Source organism: Narcine bancroftii, chromosome 2, assembly GCF_036971445.1.
Source record: "Narcine bancroftii isolate sNarBan1 chromosome 2, sNarBan1.hap1, whole genome shotgun sequence".
Taxonomy (NCBI): domain Eukaryota; kingdom Metazoa; phylum Chordata; class Chondrichthyes; order Torpediniformes; family Narcinidae; genus Narcine; species Narcine bancroftii.
The window spans coordinates 227,917,559-227,939,846 of NC_091470.1; the positions used below are offsets into that span (position 1 = coordinate 227,917,559).

A 22,288-nucleotide genomic window follows, 5' to 3' on the forward strand; every position below is an offset into this window, starting at 1 on the left:
CAGATCTGTCATATGGGAACTACTCAAGGACCTGCACGTTACAGGGATTGACAGGCAAGAGAGAGGTCATGAATTTATTCAAAAAAGCATAGGCAAAGCTTGGGAAGCTGAAATTAGATACAGCCCTCGAAGAATTCAAAGACATGAAAGAACTAAAGCAGAACATTAAAAAGTCTAAAAAGGACCATGAATTTCAAGGCAAGGAGAACTAGTGAAGAAATAAGCCACTCAAGGACAAAGGACAGAATTTGTTCTTGGAGCCAACCAGAGGATGTGAAATACTAAATATGTACATTCCATCTGGCTTCACCTAGGACATGGACGTTAGTGACAGCAGTGTGAAGAACGCCAACAAGTTGGGTGTTTTGTTATCAATTAAGGGGTGGTGCAGGTTTTTTTTTGGAGTATAATTAAGGTAAAGGTTCCCAAGGATGACACAATTATTGAAAGGGACAAGAGGAGATTGTTAGGTTCTTGATAGAGTTACTTATATCCATGCTAGCAAAAGGTGAGATCCCCAAGAACTTGATCGTAGCTAATACTGTCCCTTTGTTCAGTTACGGTAATCCAGAAATTATAGGGCAGTGAACCCAACACCAGTTTGGAAAGGGTACTTAGGGATAGGATTTATGTATATTTAGAAATTCATGGTCAGATGAGGATTGATCAGCATGCAGGTTATGTCTTACAAATTTAATGCAGTATTTTTTTTGGTGTGATGAAGATGGTTGATGAGGAGAATAGGGCAGTGGATTCTGGACACCAGACATGTTAGACAGGTGTTGGGATCACTATTGATTATTTAAAAATATAAATACATTGCATCTACAATATATGCATATACACAAATAAGGCAGGATACAGATCACAGATGAGGGCAGAGAAATGCCCAGATTAAATACAAGGGGAGGTCAAACGCAAGGGCAAAGTTAGGCAGAACACAACAACATTGATGTGCAGAGGGGTCCAAGTCCATAGCTCCCTGAAAGTAGCCACACAAGTAGATATGGTAGTAAAAGCACATGGCATGCTTGCAATCTTTGGTCAGTGCATTGAGTAAGAGCAAGGAAGTTGCGTTGCAGCTATACAAAATTTTGGTTAGGCCGCATTTGAGTATAGCATCCAATTATGGATGCTCAATTACATAAAGATGTGGCAGCTTTGGAAAGGATAAAGAGGAGAATTACCAGCATGCACGCCTGGATTAGAGGGCATAATGTATAGAAGACGGTGGAATAGGAATGATAAAATAGAGCAAACAGTCAACCTCCTCCACCCCCCCACCCTGAGTAAAAAAAAAACAACATTTCTGGATACGTTTAAGCTGAGGGGAGAGTTTCATGGCATTTTTTTTGTTCAGTGGTAGGTGTCTTGTCAGGCTGCCTGGGGTAGTGGTGAAAGAAGCATTTAAGAGGCTTCTAGATAGATAAGAATATGTCAGGAATGGAGGGATATGTATCAAGTGCAATCAAAGATTTAATTTAGAACCATGCCCAGTGCAGACATCATGGGCTTAAGGACCTGTTCCCGTGCTGTTTTATGTTCTGTTCTATTTATTTAAATCAAAATACTGTGTGAATATATAAAAACTCAAAACATTTTTAGAAGTAATTAAAGTAACGCTGCAGATACTGGGTTTGAGTGCAATATACAAGCATGCTGGAGAAATTGAACAGGTTACGCAGCATCTACAGGGGTTACCAAGGTTTTGGGCATGGGCTTACCCAGAAGTTCTCCTCTCTTACCTGACGAAGGGCACAGGCCCGAAATGCTGGCTACCCTTTACTTCCTATGAATGGTATATTACCTGCTGAGTTTCTCCAAAGGGATTGTGTATTGCATTTTCGACTCAAAGTCAAGCTGCTCAACAAGAGAATTATCCACCAAAAAAAACTTGGCACAGTTCAATAATGCAGATATGGAGCTTTAAAAACAAGGTACAATAAACAGTGTTCAGCAAAATCATTTGATTTTTTAACAATCAAGACTTACAGCACAGTAAAAGGTCATTTTGGCTCAAGAGTCCATGCCACCCAATTAACCTAAACCCCCATTACATTTCAAACGGTGGGAGGAAACTGGAGCTGCCGCAGAAAACCCACGCAGACATGGAGAGAACGTCTCAACTCCTTACAGAGAGCGCAGGATTCAAACTTCAGTCCCAATCGCTAATTGCTACTCCAACCATGCTGTTAAGCTCCATGAATCGAATTACTTGTGTTGCAAAAATGGTATTCTCAGAACTTCATAAAAATGCATGGTGCATGTGCACAAAACTTTTTAATATAAATGCAAGACACCAGTAATACCTGGGGTGCTTACTCAAGTTTGCCAAAGTCCCAAAATATCAATTCTGGATCCAAGCTAGAAATAGGCATTGGTACATTACTGATTTTTTTCCAGAAGAGCAATGTCTTTCAGATTACACTTGAAAACATTACATTTGAAAACTACATTAACTGGTGTCAGTTTAAGCTTAGACACCCCAATTACTTGATAGAGCTTCAAACATTTCACTCTTGAAAAAGGAACAAGGTTTAACTATGTTGCCCCATTGGAGAGCCATAAACTGGAGACTTTGCTCTAGCAGCTAGAGTCCAATGTCTCAGTTAACACCACAGAGCCAATAAGAAAATCATGAAGTTACACAGACCTAAGACTATACACTTGTCTAGCTTCAGATCTGCACTGCATTCCTGTTTATATATTTATTATTGAATTAAAGTACCAACATTTTGGTTTAGATATTTTACTCGATACAGCTAGACCAGAAGTTTTTAAGAACCTGAGCTGGTGTTTATTCTTAACTATTGCATTAAAGTTTAGTGCTGAAAGAAGAGTCGTCGTTTTACAAGCTATACCACGCTTAAATGTGCAAATGTGATCTGATCATGGGGGGGGGGGGGAATCAACCATCCTCAAATCTCAATAAAAACGTTACTTGAAAAATCAAGACAAGTCAAGGGCAATTGAATGAAGAGGCAAGGACAGCATAGTTAGAGTAGTGGTTAGCACGACACTATTACAGTGCCTGTGACCCAGGTTCAAACCCAGCACTGCCCGTGTCTGCGTTGTTTCCTCCAGGTGCTCCGCGGTTTCCTCTCACGTTCCAAAGACATACAGGATTAGGAAGTTAATTGGTCAAATGGGTGTATTTTGGCAGTATGGGCCTGTTACTGCACTGCATCTCCAAATTTAAAAATCAAAATTTGTGAGTGCATCATGACAGAAACAAGGAAAATGTGGAAATGTTCTATTGCAGCTGTAAACTTGGAGGATACCATTGATGTCTTAATGATCCACAAGATAACTTGTACAAACTCCCCAGATATCCTTCATGCACCCTGTATTCATTTTCCTCCAAAATGTTTTTATACACCCTAATCAGGCCAATCATGAGCTAACTTTGTTAAACTTGAGTATCCTGTATTTAAAAAGTTGAGTTTTGATTCATGTGATACTTTGAAAATGGAACATGGATTTATGTACTTGTATTCTGTATTTGCACATTATACCCGATCCAAGAATTGCAGAAACAATGCAAACTCATCCTCTCCAAGGTACTTAAGATCAACCCATCAAGTTCACAACCTTAGAATCAAAGACCTCTGTGCATAGAATCACGGAAAATTTCAGATATAATCCATTGCGTTTGCACTGGTTAAAATACTCCCACACCCGATCTTGCATCTCAGCTCACATGCTGATGAAAAATCTCCCACCACAATTCTAACTCCTGACTATTCTTAACACTTTCTCCATTCCACAAATCCAAGACTTTCATTAGAATATTCATTATGTCTCGTTCAAGCAACAAAAAAAAAAAAATCTCACCCTTGCTCTCAATTCTTCTGCAGAGGTTTACCACTTCCACATCTACTGTCCAGACAGAACCCAACACCCTAAACTTGAAAACATCCACAGTTCTTCCCTCCCTCATTTTTTGGATATCCTTTAAAATCTCCTAGCCAAACCCGATCTGCTCTAATCCACCCATAAATGCAAATCAAATTATGTTAACGATGGTTCTCTGAAGTATACTGGAACACATCTGACTTGTGATATAAATGGATACTGGTATAATGTAGGGCAAGTCATTCCACACAATGATTATAACCCAAGGGATAGATAGTGACTAGCACTACAATGATACTTTCAAAATACTGTAAAAAAATTACTTTTTGTCCGGCACATGCTGGATTTGAAAGGTGCTGAATAATCAAATTAAATTTATTCAGGAATGACCAGCTGCTCCTTCTGAAATGCTGGATGCCAAAATATACCCGATTGCAAGATGCCAGTTTTACTGTACCACCATAGTACCATTTACTTCAACCTTACACAAGACCTCAACTGAACATCTCGATTAGATGGCGGCAAATGACAATGCAGCACACCCTTTTTTATTATAAATGCTCCATAAAAACTTACCAGCAGGAACTTTCCAAAATGAATGGCTGATTCATGCCCTCTCCCAATTGCAAGCAAGCACTAATACCCACATTTAAGCTATTGATCAAAATATGGCAGGGACAGAATACAGACATCACAATACAAAAGCATCTTTGATTATGGAGGATAATTTTTCTGTTCCCCAAAAGCCCAAACCAGTATCATCTTCTGTTTCATTTATTTTTGAAACTATTGCACCAATCTGATTACCAACCCATCAATGCTCAACAGATTCCTGAAATGCAGTCTAACCATCAGTACTTTAAAAACCTTGAAACCTTCGCTTCCTTTCTAATCATTAAAATCTGATTATTTTTCACACCACTATAAATCTTTACACTTCCACTAAGTGAAGCATAACATCTCTAACTCTCAACTACCACAATTAAACCAAAAAACCTCAACTATTTAGTTTCTATCTCATCTAGTTTTTGAGAGCATATTAAACACAATTTTAAAAATACAAATGCTAAAATGCGAGAAAAACAAAAAATGTTGGAAAACTCAGGACTTCAGGCAGCATACATGGAAAGTTAAATAGTTCACATTTCCAGTTTGTGGTCTTTCATTAGCTTTGAAGAAGTCACAAATCTGTAAGATTTGCTTTTTCCACAGGGACTCCCTAAACTGGGCCACACAGTTAGCGTAGCATTTAGCTTAACACTGTTACAGTGTCTGTGATTGGGACCAGGGTTCAAGTGCAAGGAGTTGTATTTTCTCATGTCTGCGTGGGTTTCCTCCGACCCTTCAAAATGTACCTGGGGTTGTAGGACAACTGGGTGGCATGGGCTTGTGGGCCGAAAGGGCCTGTTATCATGCTGTATGTACAAATTAAAAATCTAACAGATTTTTCAGAATTTTAGTTTTACTTCAAGAAATAAATCTATCACATGCTGGGAACTATCTGTTCTCATGGCTATGTCCCTCTGCTGTAATTCCAGAAATATGCTTAATATCTAAATCCACTAATACAATCAAAACCAGGCTTCATCTTTTAGCCCATACTCTTTTGGTTTCATTGCCCTTCCATGCTAATCGCCAAGTTGACAACCTGGAAGCAGCTTATGCCATTTTCTCCCCTTTAATAATAATCGCAAGATCATGTTATATGGCGAGCTCTCCACTGGCCACCGTGACAGAGGTGGACCAAAGAGGTACAAGGACTGCCTAAAGAAATCTCTTGGTGCCTGCCACATTGACCACCGCCAGTGGGCTGATATCGCCTCAAACCGTGCATCTTGGCGCCTCACAGTTCGGCGGGCAGCAACCTCCTTTGAAGAAGACCGCAGAGCCCACCTCACTGACAAAAGACAAAGGAGGAAAAACCCAACACCCAACCCCAACCAACAAATTTTCCCCTGCAACCGTGTCTGCCTGTCCCGCATCGGACTTGTCAGCCACAAACGAGCCTGCAGCTGATGTGGACATTTACCCCCTCCATAAATCTTCGTCCACGAAGCCAAGCCAAAGAGAAAGAGAATAATAACCATTTTGATTAGACTTTTCAACTTCACCCATTTTCCACCCAACTGTGGCCAATCTGCTGCCGATAAACTGACCAATGGCTACCTCAATTTAAAATTTCCCCAGGCAAATAAGGGCACATTTAAAAGCAGACATCCAAATTCAGTCAAAACATAAAAAACAAGATTTTATCCTCAGGACAAATTTAACTACTCACGCTTATTTTTAAACCATCCTCCTCCCAATAGTTTTTTTTTCAGCTAATAAATCTTCAATATTCAGTGAATGAGATCACAATTTTGTAATGCACTTTGGGACTAAAGTCGAGCAAGTGATCCAAGCCAAACTTTTTTTGGGTCATCCAGTGTATCAATAAAATGAAGCCTTTATACTTGGCCTGACTCTTTGCAAATAATGCATTAGTATTAAATATTACAATCACGATAATGTCGACTAATCACAAATATCTAGGCAATAGAGGAAGTATCTTGTTTAATGTACATCTTCAAAGTACAGTACAGCTGAATATCAAACAAGTTCAAAACCAAAAATTTCATCTGCAAGCTGACATTTGCATTATCAGTCTCGGTGTGACTGAAGTCTTCTATTCTACAAGATAGCAAAATTAGGCCATTTAACCTTTTGTATCTGCTCAGCCATTCAAATAATCTATTTTCCTTTTATTCTCCATTCTTTTGCCTTCTCCCTGTAACCTTTAACTCCCTTATTTATCAAGAACCTATTAACCTCAGCTTTAAATAAACCCAATGACTCCATGTCCTCCACACACATTTCTGACTTGCCATCCTCTGACTGAAGCTTCTCTTCATCTGTTCTAAAGTGGTGATCTTTTATTGAGGCTGAGCCCGCTGGTCCCAGACTCTCCCACTGCTTGAAACATCTTCATGTCTACACTACCTAGCTCTTTCAATATTCAGAATGTTTCAATGATATCCCCCCTCTTCCCCCCCCCCCCCCCACCCCGTCATCCTTCTAAACTCCAGCAAGTACAGTCCCAGAACCATTCCTTATATGTTAATCCTCTCATCCCTGGGATCATTTTGGAAACCATTTCATTACTTATCCTGCCATAACCCAGACATCTGTTAATAACTTCACTCAATGAAATTGCCAACCCAATGAGTTGGAAATTCAAAAAACATTAGCTTTCACATATTTCCAGACAATAATGAATGCCTTCCCATCACCTCTTTGGACCATTCACTTCCTCTGATTTGAAATCATTATCTGACATATAGAAGGCAGAATTTTTCTTCATTTAACAACTAAAAATTTACAAAATCAACCATCAACCACATTTCCTATATATCAATAGCATGTTGTATCCAACTATTTTAGGAAAAACCAACCCATTTAAAACAGTGGCATCTTAAGCAATTCAGGTGAGGTCCACTTCTCTCCACAGTAGTGGAGATTGGCAATTTTAATCCATGCAATGATGTTTAGTTAATCTTTTATCAAAATGTTTATTCATGATTCACTGATCTGTTTCCCACTTTATACTGTCCATTAACTTTGGTCCATCTTCCAACTTAAGTTTTCCACATACAACAATCATGCCATCTTACACTGCCATGCAAACCAGTAGTATCTGGATTTAAGTTCTCATTCATTTAAAATTCAACAGTGGCCTTACTCACAGAATGTTCTAGTATTTCCATGTTCAATTTTGACCTCCATTCCACCTCTGGCAATGATGTTTTCACTTGTCCAGCTCATGCTGTATGCAGGCATGTGAGTGAGGTCAAAGAGGAAAGAGCAGAGCACTTGCTCAAAGCGTACAGTGGGGGTTCAAGGGGGCAGTGCCCCCCATTTGTAACATTTTTGAAAATGTACACACAAAATTACCAGTTTTAAACAAAATCATTTTTGTTAGTGAACACAGTATCATCAGAAAGACACTACCATTTGTAACCAGACTCCAAGCCCCTTCCACATCACCAGGCAGTACCTGCTTGACCTGTGCACAATCCAGTGTCTGGTTCTCCTGACCCCAAGCAGTACTTGTCTATAACTAACATCTAGCATGCCAAGCAGTGCTCAACATGCATCCAATCCCAAGGTAGTGCCCCTGCCCAACCTGTCCACAATCACCACCCTGCCCAACCTGTCCACAATCACCACCCTGCCCAACCTGTCCACAATCACCACCCTGCCCAACCTGTCCACAATCACCACCCTGCCCAATCTGTAACCATTTCTTTGCAATGATGTTCATCTATTACTCGGAGTGTTTCTTCAGCTGACCTTAAAACCAATTAGTCGTTCCCAATCGTTTCTTCACACGTGGTTTGAGATATAGATAAAAACACAAGGGAGCATCACTAACATAAACAGCATGGCATAACACATTGGAAACACTTTTCAAACGAGGGGAAGAGCATGGGGATGAGCCGCCGCTGCTAATACTGCAGGAAATGTGGCAGACAGAGTCGCAGAGTAACATCCTAGCACTGCATGGAACGAGCAGGGAGAGTCAGAGCACACCGAGAGGGCACTGATAAAATGCGGAGGTGGATTTTTTTTTTTTTTAAAGTGGAAAATTCACATGCCCACGTGTTTAAATTTAGATTTAAGCATTTACTCCTGGCTTCCCTCTGGTTGAATCTTTAAATGTCCTTTCATGAGATTAATAGTCCTAATATCCAAGGTAATTTGGCATCAAATTCTCTTTGAAATAGCTGCCCTACAGTACTATTGAATTGAATATCGTTCCATGTTAATTACAACATTAATGTAAGTAGTTTGAGGTTGGCTTTAAGAACAGTGAACCTGATGCAGATCCAGCCTTGAAGTGAATAAATACTGCAAGGCTGAGGGATTACTGCAAAAGAGATGAATTGTGATAAATGGACAAGGTAGGGAACAGCACTGACACCTTTATTGCACAGGTAATGGCTCTGCAGCTTTTATCCAAAGAAATGGACCAGAAGGTACATTGTAGAAATAGGGCAAAATAGATGCTAGAAACCGGAACCAAAACAAAAATTATGGAACACTCAGACCAGATCACATCTGTGGAGGGAACAAACAGTTATTGTTACAATGACTGTCTCGATAGTTTTTAAATCTGTCCAAGCTCAGTCTCAAAGCAAACTTGGAGAACCAGTCGAACAAGCAGCATCTGTGGAGGCAATGGGATGATTAATATTAATTTGTTGAGTATCTTTAATGCTAGCTATATTGAGATGATTCTTTTAATCAAGTGTGTTCTTCCAAATGAAAGTTTTGAAATTAGATCTTAAAATAAAACCAAATGATCACATTATCAGAAATTCAGCACAATGGACCAACAGAACAAAAATGCAATTTCTAATTCGATATGAAATAAAACAGGAATGTTGTACAATAAGCAGTTGAAATGAATAAAAATTGTGTCAAGCAAAACAAATGCTTCTAGCTCAGAGAAATTAGAATTATAATTAAAAATACATTATTCTCAACCTTTAATTTCTACTCTTGGCCCAAGTTAGCTCCAAACTTAGTTTTTGGGATAATACTAACATCACCTCTAGCTGACAAATGGAATGTTATCTGGAGTGATGACATCTCAGTAACAGCCAGCAAGTTCTTTCCTGTATTAAGCAGATTTTCAAACCATTACTCAAGAAATAGAGCTAGGTTAAAGCCTGATACATTCAAACTGACATTAAATGTTTCTACAGATCGACACCACACACTTAATTATCAACTCCTTAGTTTCCCTCGCTTCATAATGCTTCAGTCCTAAAATGTTAGCAAGCATGACAGGAAGACCAAGAGAAGGTTTATATTTCAATGAAACGATAATACCAAATCAAATAAATTTTCTCAAACATTTATAATGGTTCAATTTCAAGCCTTTTGATGTCACCACAAACCCTTTCAAGCTCGGTGAGCTGTAAGTGCAGATGGAGCTGTCCATTCTGTGGCAGGTTGAAGAGGGCATCAAGTTTTAAGACTTGATATAGAAGTGTAAGAAGTGCACCCACACAATCCAGAAGCACAACATAATTAGGAAAGGTAAATCTAAAGTTCCTATCACATTTGATTCAGCAGTGTCACAGGACAGGCTCAATAAATCTGCACAAAACACTTGTGCAGGTTTAGTCCCAGGTTACAGGCAAAATTTGCTGGACTGGGGCCACAAAGAGAGGAGAAAGGTAAGCAGTCAATTAAGCCCCTCTTTATTGCTCTTTTTTTTGAAAATGCTGCAGATAATTACTTGGAAATAAATCAAGTATAAACCAATCCGCTTTACAATGAAAGCAAGAGCACTGCAGTAGCAGAAAATGACCTCATGATGCACGAATTCCTTTCCACTGCAAATAAGAAACCCTACAAGGAAAAGTTCACCTGAATTCAAAAATTTTAAAAAAGGCGTTTCTTTCACCTGCCCCCCCCCCCCCACCCCGCCCCGCCCCGCTCATTACCGGGTTTATAACAGTATCAGTAATGAATCCATCAGCTTTTGATTTGTGATAAACCTGAAGTAGTTCATCTCTCCGGCAGTGTCACCTAAAGGAAGGCGTTATCAGCAGGTTTAAAGGCACGCCCAATAAAAACCAAACACTGCCAATAAAACAGTAACATGAAATTAGGGAGCTGTATGTGCATGTGCGTAATTTAAATGATTAAAATATCGACTCTCCTCGCCCAAGCATTAGGGAAGCGATGTTCTTTATTTTCCCAAAATCCAAACTTTTAGATTCCTTTACAATTAAAAGACTACAGTAAAAAATATAAATGGAAGGCGTATAGAAGGCCTCGACTGGCAACGCCCAAAAATCTGGCTGCGTTTCCTTCACCTAATCCCAGACTGCCACTATCCCTTCCCCAAAAAAAACCACCCTGGTCTGTTACAATCGATTCCAGTATCAGATTTCTTTGCAGGCAGATTTTTTTATTTAAATCACAAGAAACAAGGTCAATGCGGTGACAAGCAAACGCTAGGGCTCCTCGGTAATAAGGCTTGTAACATCTCAAACCACCCCCCAAAAAAAACCCCAGAACACCCGCAGATTTCCTCCATTTACAGAAAGGGAAACGAGACGCAAAAGCAGAGTTTTTTTTTAAAAAAAAAACCGGTTGCAATACTACCAGGCGAAAACATCAGTAAGTGGAACGACCATCTTCACCGGGTGAAAGGTATCTCAACCTTCGGGTCCAAAATCTGCAGTGTGAAACATGCAGAAATGGACGAGGAATGCAGCTCGCTCCTGGGATTGTTAATGGCGACCTACACTGTCTCTTACACGCTTTTTTAAACCAGATGAGGTAATTGGCTTGGGAAAAGGACTGACATCACTCCCACCACCTTTTTCCCCTTCAAACTGTGAGTGCTGCTTGCATTATTTCAAGGGCCTAGCGGCCGCCCGCCCTCCCGCCGTGCGCCCCCCGGTTGCCCTCCCCTCCTCACCAGCACGTCGTTGCAGATGTCCCGCAGCTCGGACTCGATCTTCTCCCGGTACTCGCGGGCCATCTGCTGCTTCTTCTCGTTGCTCTCGGTCTTCTGCTCGATGCTGGAGATGACCCGCCAGGACGAGCGCCGCGCCCCCACCACGTTCTTGTAGGCGACCGAGAGCAGGTTGCGCTCCTCGTTGGAGAGCTCCACGTCCTGCTCGGTCACCGCCTTCATCGAGGTCGCCATGTCGTCGTAGCGCTCGGCCTGCTCGGCCAGCTTGGCCTTCTGCACCAGCTCGTTCTTGTCCATGGCGCTCGGGAGTAGGATGGGGGGGAGGGAAGTCGATGGCTCTCGCACTCTGCCGGGTGGGAGAGACAGAACAACGGGGTGGGGGTGGGGATGGGGGGGGCGAATAGGGTTGTTTTATATAACGGTGAATAAAACCACTCCGCCCATTGATTTGAAGCCACCCCCCCGAATCCAGCCTTATTGTTCCAACAAGGGGCGGGCGGGGGGGGAGGAGGAGAGAGAACAAGGCTACCCCCACCCCCCCTTGGACCACTGCGGCTCTTTCCCCGGGGTTCTTTAGGGCCATTACCGGGAGGGAAGCGAGGATGTCCAGGCTACGCAGCCTCGGCCCCCATCGCCCACTTTTCATTTTTTTTCCGACCCCCCCCCCACCCCGCCCCGCGGCCTCCTTGCTCAGTGAATGAATGAAGGCACTTCTCCTTCCCCCCCCCCTTCCAAAATAAAAGAAAGCGAGAGAGGGATCGGGGAGAGGAGGCGCCCGCGGTTACCTGCTGTCCGAGCGAGGCTCACGGTGACTGTGGCGCTCAGCGAGTGAGGAGGAGCCGCCGCGATTCGACGCTCGCTCCCTCGGGCGGTGGGTGGGGGGAGGTGATGAAATTGGGGGAGGGAGGGGGGGGGTGGGTTGGTTGGTGGGAGGGAGAGGGGGCGGGAGCCTTCTCCTCGCTCAGCTGATCCTTGAACGGCGCTCCTGCAAACGGGGTTTCCTCCAATGAGATGCAGGGCGAGATGACGTACGGCGCTGCCAGGGCAACGGCGGCATGATTGACGTATTCGATCAATGATCTCTGCGTTGCAAAAGGAAAGGCGCTTTTTTGGTACCTTTGTCAGACACCGGCCGGCTCGTCAACTGCGCCCTATCTTCCCTGCCAGTGAAATGGGTTTTTTTTGTTTTTAAAAAAGATAGCCTCCACCTTGGGAGTGTTGCCAGGGGTATTGCTTTTTTTTGCGCAATGCTACACGTGTGTAGAAATCCAGCAGGGGCATTGAGGGCACTTCATACGCCCAGTGGCAGCTTTATTACAGCTCCGAGCAAACAATGCACTTGGAGCGAAGGGAGGGGAAAGGAAGGTTGCTGAAAACGTCAAACCTCTTCAATGCACCACAATTATTACAATCTGAGAAGCAATTGAGACTTCCAATAGATTCAAACACAATCTATCAAGGAAGACGTACCTCTAATGTTTATGTCAAAAGAATAGATGCAAAACCCAAAATGTTACCGGTAACTTGATTTTCCCATCTGCAATGCTGCTTTTAAATAATTTTGTGTGAGCATTCATAGATTTCCCATTTTCACGCATGGTTTTACAATATTTATACATTTGGTTTGTGAAAGTTTAGTTTTAGAAATAGTTGTCATTAGGCTGCTACCAAATTAAATATATAATTTTTCTTTTAAATCCACAATTTACAATAAACCTGATTTTTTTAAAAATACTGAAGCTCAGCCCTACTATTCATGTGATCCATTAGGTATATTAACATTTCATTGGAAAACAGGGATCTAGCATTTATTTATTGTTTTTAATTGTTTCCTGGACATCTCAAAATGATCTTATGACTAATATATATTTTTTTAACAGAAAATATTGGAATACTGTACTGCCTCCATGGGCACTGCATGGCCTGCTGAGTTCTTGCGGCATTTTCTCTTTTGATTTCAATTGTTTTGCTCTCTAATTACTTTTGAAGTGAAGTCATCTTTATTATGAACTTTGACAGCATAAATGGAATCTAATAAATGTTTGTATAAAATATTTTTAAGTCTTGTTTCAAAGATAAATGTTGCCCAAAGAAAATGTTCCCATATCTTCAAATCCTATCACTAACAGTGGAGGTTATATGTCTGCTATCAATTTGACATTTACAAGCTTTTCCACCATAAGCTATCTCCTGTACCACTGGCGTCACTAGGGGGGTATGGACAACACCGTGTTACACCATCAGAGGGGGTGACACCAAAATGACTGTCTATAAAATTTTTGTGCAGTGTTTTAGCAGAAATTGATTATTTTTATAAAAATATCCCTGTAGTTAGTTTAACAACAAGAACATTTTTTGTAAGCCCATCTTACATGTATCAATATACATACAAGGCTATAACTCTATGGAAATTTACTTTTTGAACTTTGTAATGCGTTCCGGTCAGAACTGTCATTATTACTCAATTATAATGATGCTCGGAACATGTGGTTTCTTCTGCACGCGCTGCAAGCATGTGCTGTTGTTTTTGTTACTGCTGGCGTTTTTATAGTTGCTGGTTTTGTCAAATTTTCTGGTGTTTTAACTACAATATTGTGGTAATTAATATTTATGAACTTTTTTGAGAATGAAATAGGAAAAGAAGAAAAATCAAAAAAGGCTTCTACTCTAACTAATAATGTTGTAACAATGTTGTAATTCAATGTAGCAAGATTTTACAAAACATATTTTGTTAGTATTCATATAACCTAAGAAATATTACATTTAAGCAATTTACAACTATATTTATTATATATTATTCTATATTTTTACAACTACTTTATATTGTGGTGTATGTCGACCTTCAGATATGTCAGGCCCCCATTTCCAGCCTCATTTTTATGGTTTTATCATATATCAGGCATATAAGTTGACCCCCAAAAAATTAAGTAACCAAATGATTACAATGCCAGTAGAATAAAACCTTTACTTCTTGCCAGGAAGATGCCAAACGGAACTGGGTCCAAGTCTTCCACATCAGCTGCTGCTGGAGTCAGATGCAGTGCCATGAAAAAGTTGCCTCCTTGCCGAAGTGACGTCGATGCAGGAACCATGTCTCAGTGTCGGCTCCCAGGCAGAACAAGGGACCTTGTTCTCCTGGGCAGGAGTGGGGACTTCATTCTCCCAGACAGGAGCGGTAACCTCATTCCCGTGAGCAGAAGTGGTGACCTTGGCCTCCTGGGCAGGAGTAGAGACCTTGGTGGGTTATGGCGGTGGTGCTGGCTGTGGGGAGGTGCTTCAGAGTCATCTTATATGCTGAATCTATGTCGAGCAGTCTTTTTTTGAGGAATTTAAGGTCTCATTTTTGTATCTGGCTTAAAAGTTGACCCATGATTTTTGAGTGCTTTTTGAGGGTTTCAAGACTCAACTTATACACAGAAATATACAGTATATACATTTAGGCTGTCTTTTTAATTTTGCTATTGTATATCTCACTACTATTTCCATTACATTCAGTGATATATGGGAATTAAGATTTATGAATAAATAACATTAGTACAAAAAACATTGTTAGGGATTCTGTATGGTCTGGTACAGGAGGAGATCGATGGCGGGGGGAGGGGTGACACCACGAGTTACTGCACTGGGTGACACCAACCCTAGTGATGCCTCTGTCTTGTACTAAAATATGCATTTTAAAGAAAAATAAAGGATGGTATATGTTTTAAATGCCAATATTCATACTTTAGCTTTGATTTGTAGACTTGAAACATTCAGAAAGAGGCCTAAGATATTTATGGTCATCCCAATTTTATTTAGCTTGCTATAGGTTTGTGTACTTACTTTCTCCCAATCTTGTTCTCTTCCTGTTTACCAAGAATCCTGACTCTTCCCACTCCCAATGTTTTCTCTTGACCAGACCAATTATTTCCTATTTCAACTGCAATGGTCTGAGACCAATTAAAAAAAATAGTAAATGAAATTATTTGTTGCCAATTTATATTTTCCATGTTCAATTAATCTTTATTAACTAACCACTCACACTAGGGATGTGATGAGTCATTGGCATTCTGTAGTCGCAGAGCAAGGAAACAAATCCTCGGACTACTATGTCCATGCTGGTTATCAGATAATAATCTATGATAATCCCATTTACTGGCACAAAATCCACAGTATTCTATGCTATGGTATTCACCATGTAAATGGTGTGGGAGGACCTGCTTCCACCACTTCCTTAGGCAAGGCATTCCAGATTGCAACCATCCTCTAGATGAAAAAATGCTGTCTTCTAATTCTTTTCCCCTTACCTTAAACCACGCCATCTGATCTTTTCTGTTGAGGGAAAAATATTCTCAATATCTTCCCTATCAACACCCCTCAGAATATTTTACATACAATCAGAGGTCCCTGTCTTCTGTTTCTCCACTCCAAAATAGGCAAACCCATCATATTCTGTTCCTCCACATTCTAATCCAGTTAACATTCCTGGTGAATCTCCCCTTGAGAGCGCTCACATCTTTCCTGGAAATTGGTAAGATTATAAAATAATAGATTATAACATAAAATAATCTTACCAATTATTTTATAAAGTTGTACCGTATCTTCCCTGCCGTTATATTCTATGCCCTGGCTATGAAGGCAAGCATCCTATATACTTTCTCAACAAATCTGTTGACCTCCAACAATACTTGGACATGTACATCAAGGTTCCTCCATTCCTCAGAACTTCCTGGGATCCTACCATTCAGCATATACATCCTTACAATATTAAGAAGTCAAAATGGATCACCTTACATTTTCAGGATTAAATTCCATATGCCATTTCTTGGTCTACCTTGCTAATTCATCAATATAATTCCATAGTTAAAGATTATCCTCCTTATCAGCAACAACAAGAATTTTTTGTGCTATTTGTGAACTTTCTATTATTTCCATGTTTATATCCAGATTGTATATGCGTATATTAAACTGATAAGAGTTCCAGCACCAGTCCCTACAGTACACGATCTGGAGGATTATGTGATAAATTGGATTAGTAAATTTACAGATGAAGGATGTGGTGGACAGTGGGGAAAGCTTTAAAAGGTTGTAATGGAATTCGGAAAAATGGGCTGCAAAATGGGCAAATGGAATTTAATGTGAATAAGTGTGAGGTGTTGAGAGGATTAACCAAGCTAGGACTTGCACGGCAAACAGTAGGACACTGGTAGATCAGAAGGATCTGAGAATGCAGATACATAATTCCTTGAATGTGGTGTCACAAGAAGATAGGGTTGTAAAGAGAGCTTTTGGTATATTTGCCTTCATCAAAGTTGTATAAGTCATTGGTGAAGTCAAATTTGGACAATTGTGTGAAGCTTTGGTCACCTAACTACAGGAAAGATATCAATAAGATTGAAAGAGTGTAGAGAAGATTTACTAGGATGTTGCCTGGTCTTCAGAAACTGAGTTCCGGGAAAAGTTTAAACAGGTTAGAACTTTGTTCCCTGAAACGTAGAAGATTGAGGGGAGATTTGATAGAGGTATTTAAAATTATGAAGGGTATAGATAGAGTAAATGTAGGTAGGCATTTTCCACTGAGGGTTGGTGAGATACAAACCAGAGGACATGGGTTAAGAGTGAAAGGGAAAAGTATAGGGGAACATGAGATGGAACTTCTTCACACAAAGAGAGATGAGAGTGTGGAATGAGCTGCCAGCTGAAGTGGTGAATGCGGGCTCAATTTTAAAACTAAAGAAGAATTTGGACAGGAACGTGGATAATGGGTTATGGAGCCCTATGGACTGGGTGAAGGCAGTGGGACGATGCAGAATAATAATTTGGAACAGACAAAAAGTGCTGCAGAGCCTGTTTCTGTGCTGTAATATTCTATGATTCTTTGCTTCTTATTTGCTCACTCACTCCACCTCTGATATCCCAGTGATTACTGGATCATAAACCTCTGGTTTTCCCTTCCTTTTTAATTTTTAAAAAAATTTTTCACGCTATGAATCATATTGATCAAAATATACACAAACATTTCCCTCTTGAATATACACAGTGGCATTTTCTCCCCTTTTTTCCCCCTCCCTCCTTCGCACCCCCCTCCAAACCCATTAAACGTTCAACATAAACAATACAATAAACCCATTAAACAATGTCATCACACAATGAAAATAAAGAAGAAAATGGTGTCATCTACTTTTACACACTGGATCAGGTCATTTTTTCTTCTTCTCATTCTATCATTTTAGGGGGTGGAGGTCCACTGTATGCCCTCTTTGTTGTGTTCCATGTACGGTTCCCAAATTTGTTCAAATAATGTGACTACTTTTTAAATTATATGTTATTTTTTTTCCAATGGAATACATTTATTCATTTCTATGTACCATTGCTGTACTCTCAGGCTCTCTTCTGATTTCCAAGTTGACATTATACATTTTTTTGCTACAGCTAAGGCTATCATAATAAATCTTTTTTGCACTTCATCCAGTTTGAGGCCTAATTCTTTACTTCTTATATTACTTAGAAGAAAGATCACAGGATTTTTTGGTATGTTGCTTTTTGTGATTTTATTTAATACCTGATTTAGATCTTCCCAAAACTTTTCCACTTTCTCATATGCCCAAATTGCATGTACTGTTGTTCCCATTTCCTTCTTACAACGAAAACATCTGATACTGTTGGATCCCATTTATTTAACTTTTGGGGCGTGATATATAGCCTGTGTAACCAATTATATTGTATCATGTGTAACCTCATATTTATTATATTTTTCATAGTTCCAAAGCATAACTTTTCCCATATTTCATTTTTTATGTTTATGTTTAGATCTTTTTCCCACTTTTGTTTGGGTTTATAACTTATTTCATCATTTTCTTTCTCTTGCAGCTTGATGGACACGTTTGTTATAAATCTTTTTATTATCGTTGTTTCTGTAATCACATATTCAAAACTGCTTCCTTCTGGTAACCTCAGTCTGCTTCCTAATTTGTCCTTCAAGTAGGTTTTCAGTTGGTGGTATGCAAACATTGTACCATGAGTTATTCCATATTTGTACTTCATTTGTTTAAATGATAATAAATTATTTCCCAAAAAAACAATTTTCTATTATTTTAATTCCTTTTCTCCCCCATTCTCTAAAGGAAAGGTTATCTATTGTGAAAGGGATTAGTTGATTTTATGTCAATAATAATTTCGGCAGTTGGTAATTTGTTTTTTTTGCTTTCTGCATGAATCTTCTTCCATATGTTGAGTAAACGATACTGGTGAACTTCTATATTGCACCAGTTTTTTATCCCACTTATAAAGTATACGTTCTGGTACCTTCTCCCCTATTTTATCTAGCTCTATCTGGTTTTTCCCTTGTTTGATAAAAATCTGATAGATACCTTAATTGTGCTGCTCTATAATAATTTTTAAAGTTTGGTAGCTGTAAATCACCTTGTTTGTACAATTCTGTTAATTTATCTAGCACTATCATCAGTTTCCCCCCTTTCCATAAGAATTTCCTTATTATTTTCTTTAGTTCATTGAAGAATTTCTCTGTTAAGGGAATTGGTAACGATTGAAATAGGCATTGTATCCTTGGGAAGATATTCATTTTAATGCAATTTACCCTCCCTATCAGTGTTAGTGGCAATTCTTTCCAATGTTCTGTCATCCTGTAATTTCTTCATTAATGGCTAATAATTTAATTTGTATAAGTGGCCTAATTTATTATCTAATCTAATACCTAGGTATCAGATTGCTTATGTTTGCCATTTAAATAGTGATTCTTTTTTAAACTCTGTGTAATCTGCATTATTCATTGACATCACTTCACTTTTATTGGCGTTGATCTTGTACCCCGATATTTCTCCATACTCCTTCAATTTCTTATGTAGTTCTTTTATTAATATTTCTGGTTCTGTTAAGTATACTATGATGTACTATTCTTGGTACACAGTCAGCCAATCTGTTTGCTAATAGTTTTGCTATTATCTTATAATCTGAATTAAGTAGAGATATTGGTCTGTATGATGCTGGTGTTAGTGGATCTTTCCCCATCTTTGGTATTACTGTAACTAATGCTGTTTTACATGAATCTGGCAAGTTTTGTGTTTCTTCTCTCTGGTTCATTACTTCCAGGAGAGGAGGAATTAATAACTCTATGTTTTATAGAATTCTATTGGGAGTCTTTCCTCTCAAGGTGTTTTATTGTTCGGTAGCTTTTTTAATATATCCTGTATTTCCTCTATTTCAAATGGTTTTATCAATTTGTTTTGCTCCTCTTCTTGCAATTTCAGTAGTTCAATTTTAGCTAAAAACTCATCTACTTTGTTTTCTTTCCCTTCCTTCTCAGTTCAGCATAATTGTTCCTAGAATTCCTTAAAGTTTTCATGATCTCTGTTGGGTTACATGTAATTTGTTTGTCCTTTACCTTGATGCCAATACTGTTCTTTTAGCTTGTTCTGTTTTAAGTTGCCAGGCTAGTATTTTGTGCGTTTTTTCTCCTAGCTCGTAATACTTCTGCTTTATTTTCATTATGTTTTTCTACACTTTATACGTTTGTAATGCTTAGTTTTTTATTTTTTTGTCTTCTTTTTGTTGTATCTTCCCTTGTTGCTAGTTCTTTTTCTGTACTTACTATTTCCCTTTCCAACTGTTCTATTTCCCGATTGTCTTATCATCTTAGTTACATAACTTATTATCTGCCCTCTAATGAAGGCTTTCATTGTATCCCATAATATAAGTTGGTCTTTCACTGATTCCATATTTATTTCAAAGTACATTTTAATTTGGCGTTCAATAAATTCTCTAAATTCCTGTCCTTTAAGTAGCATGGAGTTTAATCTCCATCTATATGTTCTTGGTGGGATGTCCTCCAGTTCTATTGCTAATAATAGGGGTGAATGGTTAGATAACACTCTAACTTTATATTCCGTTTTCCTAACTCTCCCTTGGATATGGGCTGGCAACAGGAACAGGTCAATCCTTGAGTATGTTTTGTGTCTACTTGAATAATATGAGTATTCCTTCTCCTTTGGGTGTTGCCTCCTCCACATATCCAAAAGTTGCATTTCCTGCATTGATTTAACCATAAATTTGGCTACTTTGTTCTTTTTGCTAGTCTTTTGTCCAGTTTTATCCAACTTTGGGTCCAAATTAAGTTTAAAATCCCCTCCTATCAATATATTCCCCTGCGTATCTACAATCTTCAAAAAAATATCTTGTATAAACTTTTGATCCTCTTCATTAGGTGCATATATATTGACCAAATTCCAGAATTCTGAATATATCTGACACTTTATCATTACATACCTCCCTGCTGGATCGATTATTTCCTCCTCTATTTTGATTGGTACATTTTTATTGATTAATATAGCTACACATCTGGCTTTTGAATTATATGATGCTGCCATTACGTGTCCTACCCAGTCTCTCCTTAATTTATAATGTTCCACTTCAGTTAGATGCGTTTCCTGCACGAATGCTATATCTATTTTTTTCTTTTTTCAGTAAATTTAATAGCCTCTTCCTTTTGATTTGGTTATGTATTCCATTAATATTTACAGTCATATAGTTCAACATGGCCATTTCATACACTGTTTACACCTCATTTTCGCTTCCTCACCACCACTTTTCCCCATTTTCATCTCTCAGTTTTCTTTTTTTGAACTCAATGTATGACAACACTTCTAAAACATAAAATTCTTCAATCACTCCCACATCTAAAATTCCCTTAACCCCAAGTGTCCCCCTGCCCTCTCTGAGTCACCCCTTATCCCTTGCCGGCCAACCACAACTCACCTCTCCATTCGGATTGTGAACCTGTTCACAAGTGTCAACTGATTTTGAAGTGACTGTTATTCTCTCCTACCCAACCCCCTCCAAAAAAGACTTTTATCTTCACATTAAAACAAAGCCCACCCTCTTTTCTTCTCTTTTTTTACCCTCTCCCTTACTTCCCTTTTCTTTCCCTTCTTTAGTTCTTACATACATTATTTTTACATCTTTATATGTAGTTTGTCATGATTCTTTGTTCTTGTTACATCTCTTCATCTCTCTTTCTGTCCTGCAGGTGTTCTGCAAATTCTCGTGCTTTCTCCGGATCCGAGAACAGTCTGTTTTGCTCCCCCGGGATAACTATTTTAAGCATAGCTAGATATCTTAACATAAATGTATAGCCTTTTTTCTATAGGGTTGATTTTGCTGTGTTAAACTCCTTCCTCTTCTTTCGGAGTTCAAAACTTATGTCTGGGTAAAAAAAAAAATTTTTTGACCCTTGTAGTCCAATGGTTTTTTGTCTTCTCTAATTTTATTGCTTGCCTTCTCCAATATATTTTCTCTTGTCGTGTATCTCAGAAATTCTACTAAAACGGATCTTAGTTTTTGTTGTGACTGTGTTTTCGGGGCTAGTGTTCTGTGTGCCCTTTCTATTTCCATTCCTTCCTGTATTTCTGGCATTCCCAGGACTTTTGGGATCCATTCTTTTATAAATTCTTTCATATTTTTGCCTTCTTCATCTTCCTTTAGGCCCACTATCTTTATGTTGTTTCGCCTACTATAGTTGAGCAAACAACTCTTGTGACTCTTTAACTTTTTTGTCACTTTTTCCAATTTTCTTCTTAAGTATTCACTTCCATTTCTACAGCCATCTCTCGTTCTTCCACATTTTCTAATCTTTTCCCTATTTCTGTTATGACCAGCTCTATTCTACTCACTTTTTTTTCTGTACTTTTCATTTTTCTTTTTATTTTACTAAATACTAATGTCAACCATTCTTTTAATGCTTTCTTTTATTCTTGAAATTTTTTTATATCTATGTACTGTCCATCTATTTTACTTTCTATTCCTCTGTGCAGAACTTGGTGTTCTTCTTCTTCTTCTTCTGTGTCTGCTCTTGTGTTTGTGTCTTCTACTTCCTGTCCTTGTATCTGTATCTCTTCTGACTTTCTTGTTGAGCTGCTTGTCTCAGTTTGTTGGGTGTTTTTTTTCATGGCTTCTTGTTGTTGG

The 22,288-nt window shown here is 39.0% G+C and overlaps 1 protein-coding gene and 1 long non-coding RNA gene across 2 annotated transcripts in view; one reads left to right on the plus strand and one right to left on the minus strand.

The window, feature by feature from the left end:
* The window catches only part of LOC138755120 (14-3-3 protein zeta/delta), a 29,511-nt gene extending 17,283 nt beyond the window's left edge, over positions 1-12,228 (minus strand). Inside the window, exons 1-2 of the mRNA XM_069920451.1 lie at positions 12,118-12,228; positions 11,336-11,678 (exon numbers count right to left, since the gene is read on the minus strand). Of these exons, the coding sequence (XP_069776552.1) occupies positions 11,336-11,629 (294 nt within the window). The 5' untranslated portion in view covers positions 11,630-11,678; positions 12,118-12,228. The remainder of the gene's footprint in view (positions 1-11,335; positions 11,679-12,117) is intronic.
* Positions 10,658-15,040, plus strand: LOC138755125 (uncharacterized). The gene is made up of 2 exons (XR_011352038.1): positions 10,658-11,251; positions 14,315-15,040. It is a non-coding gene; the product is annotated as an uncharacterized lncRNA (long non-coding RNA).
* Positions 15,041-22,288: the final 7,248 nt, after the last annotated feature.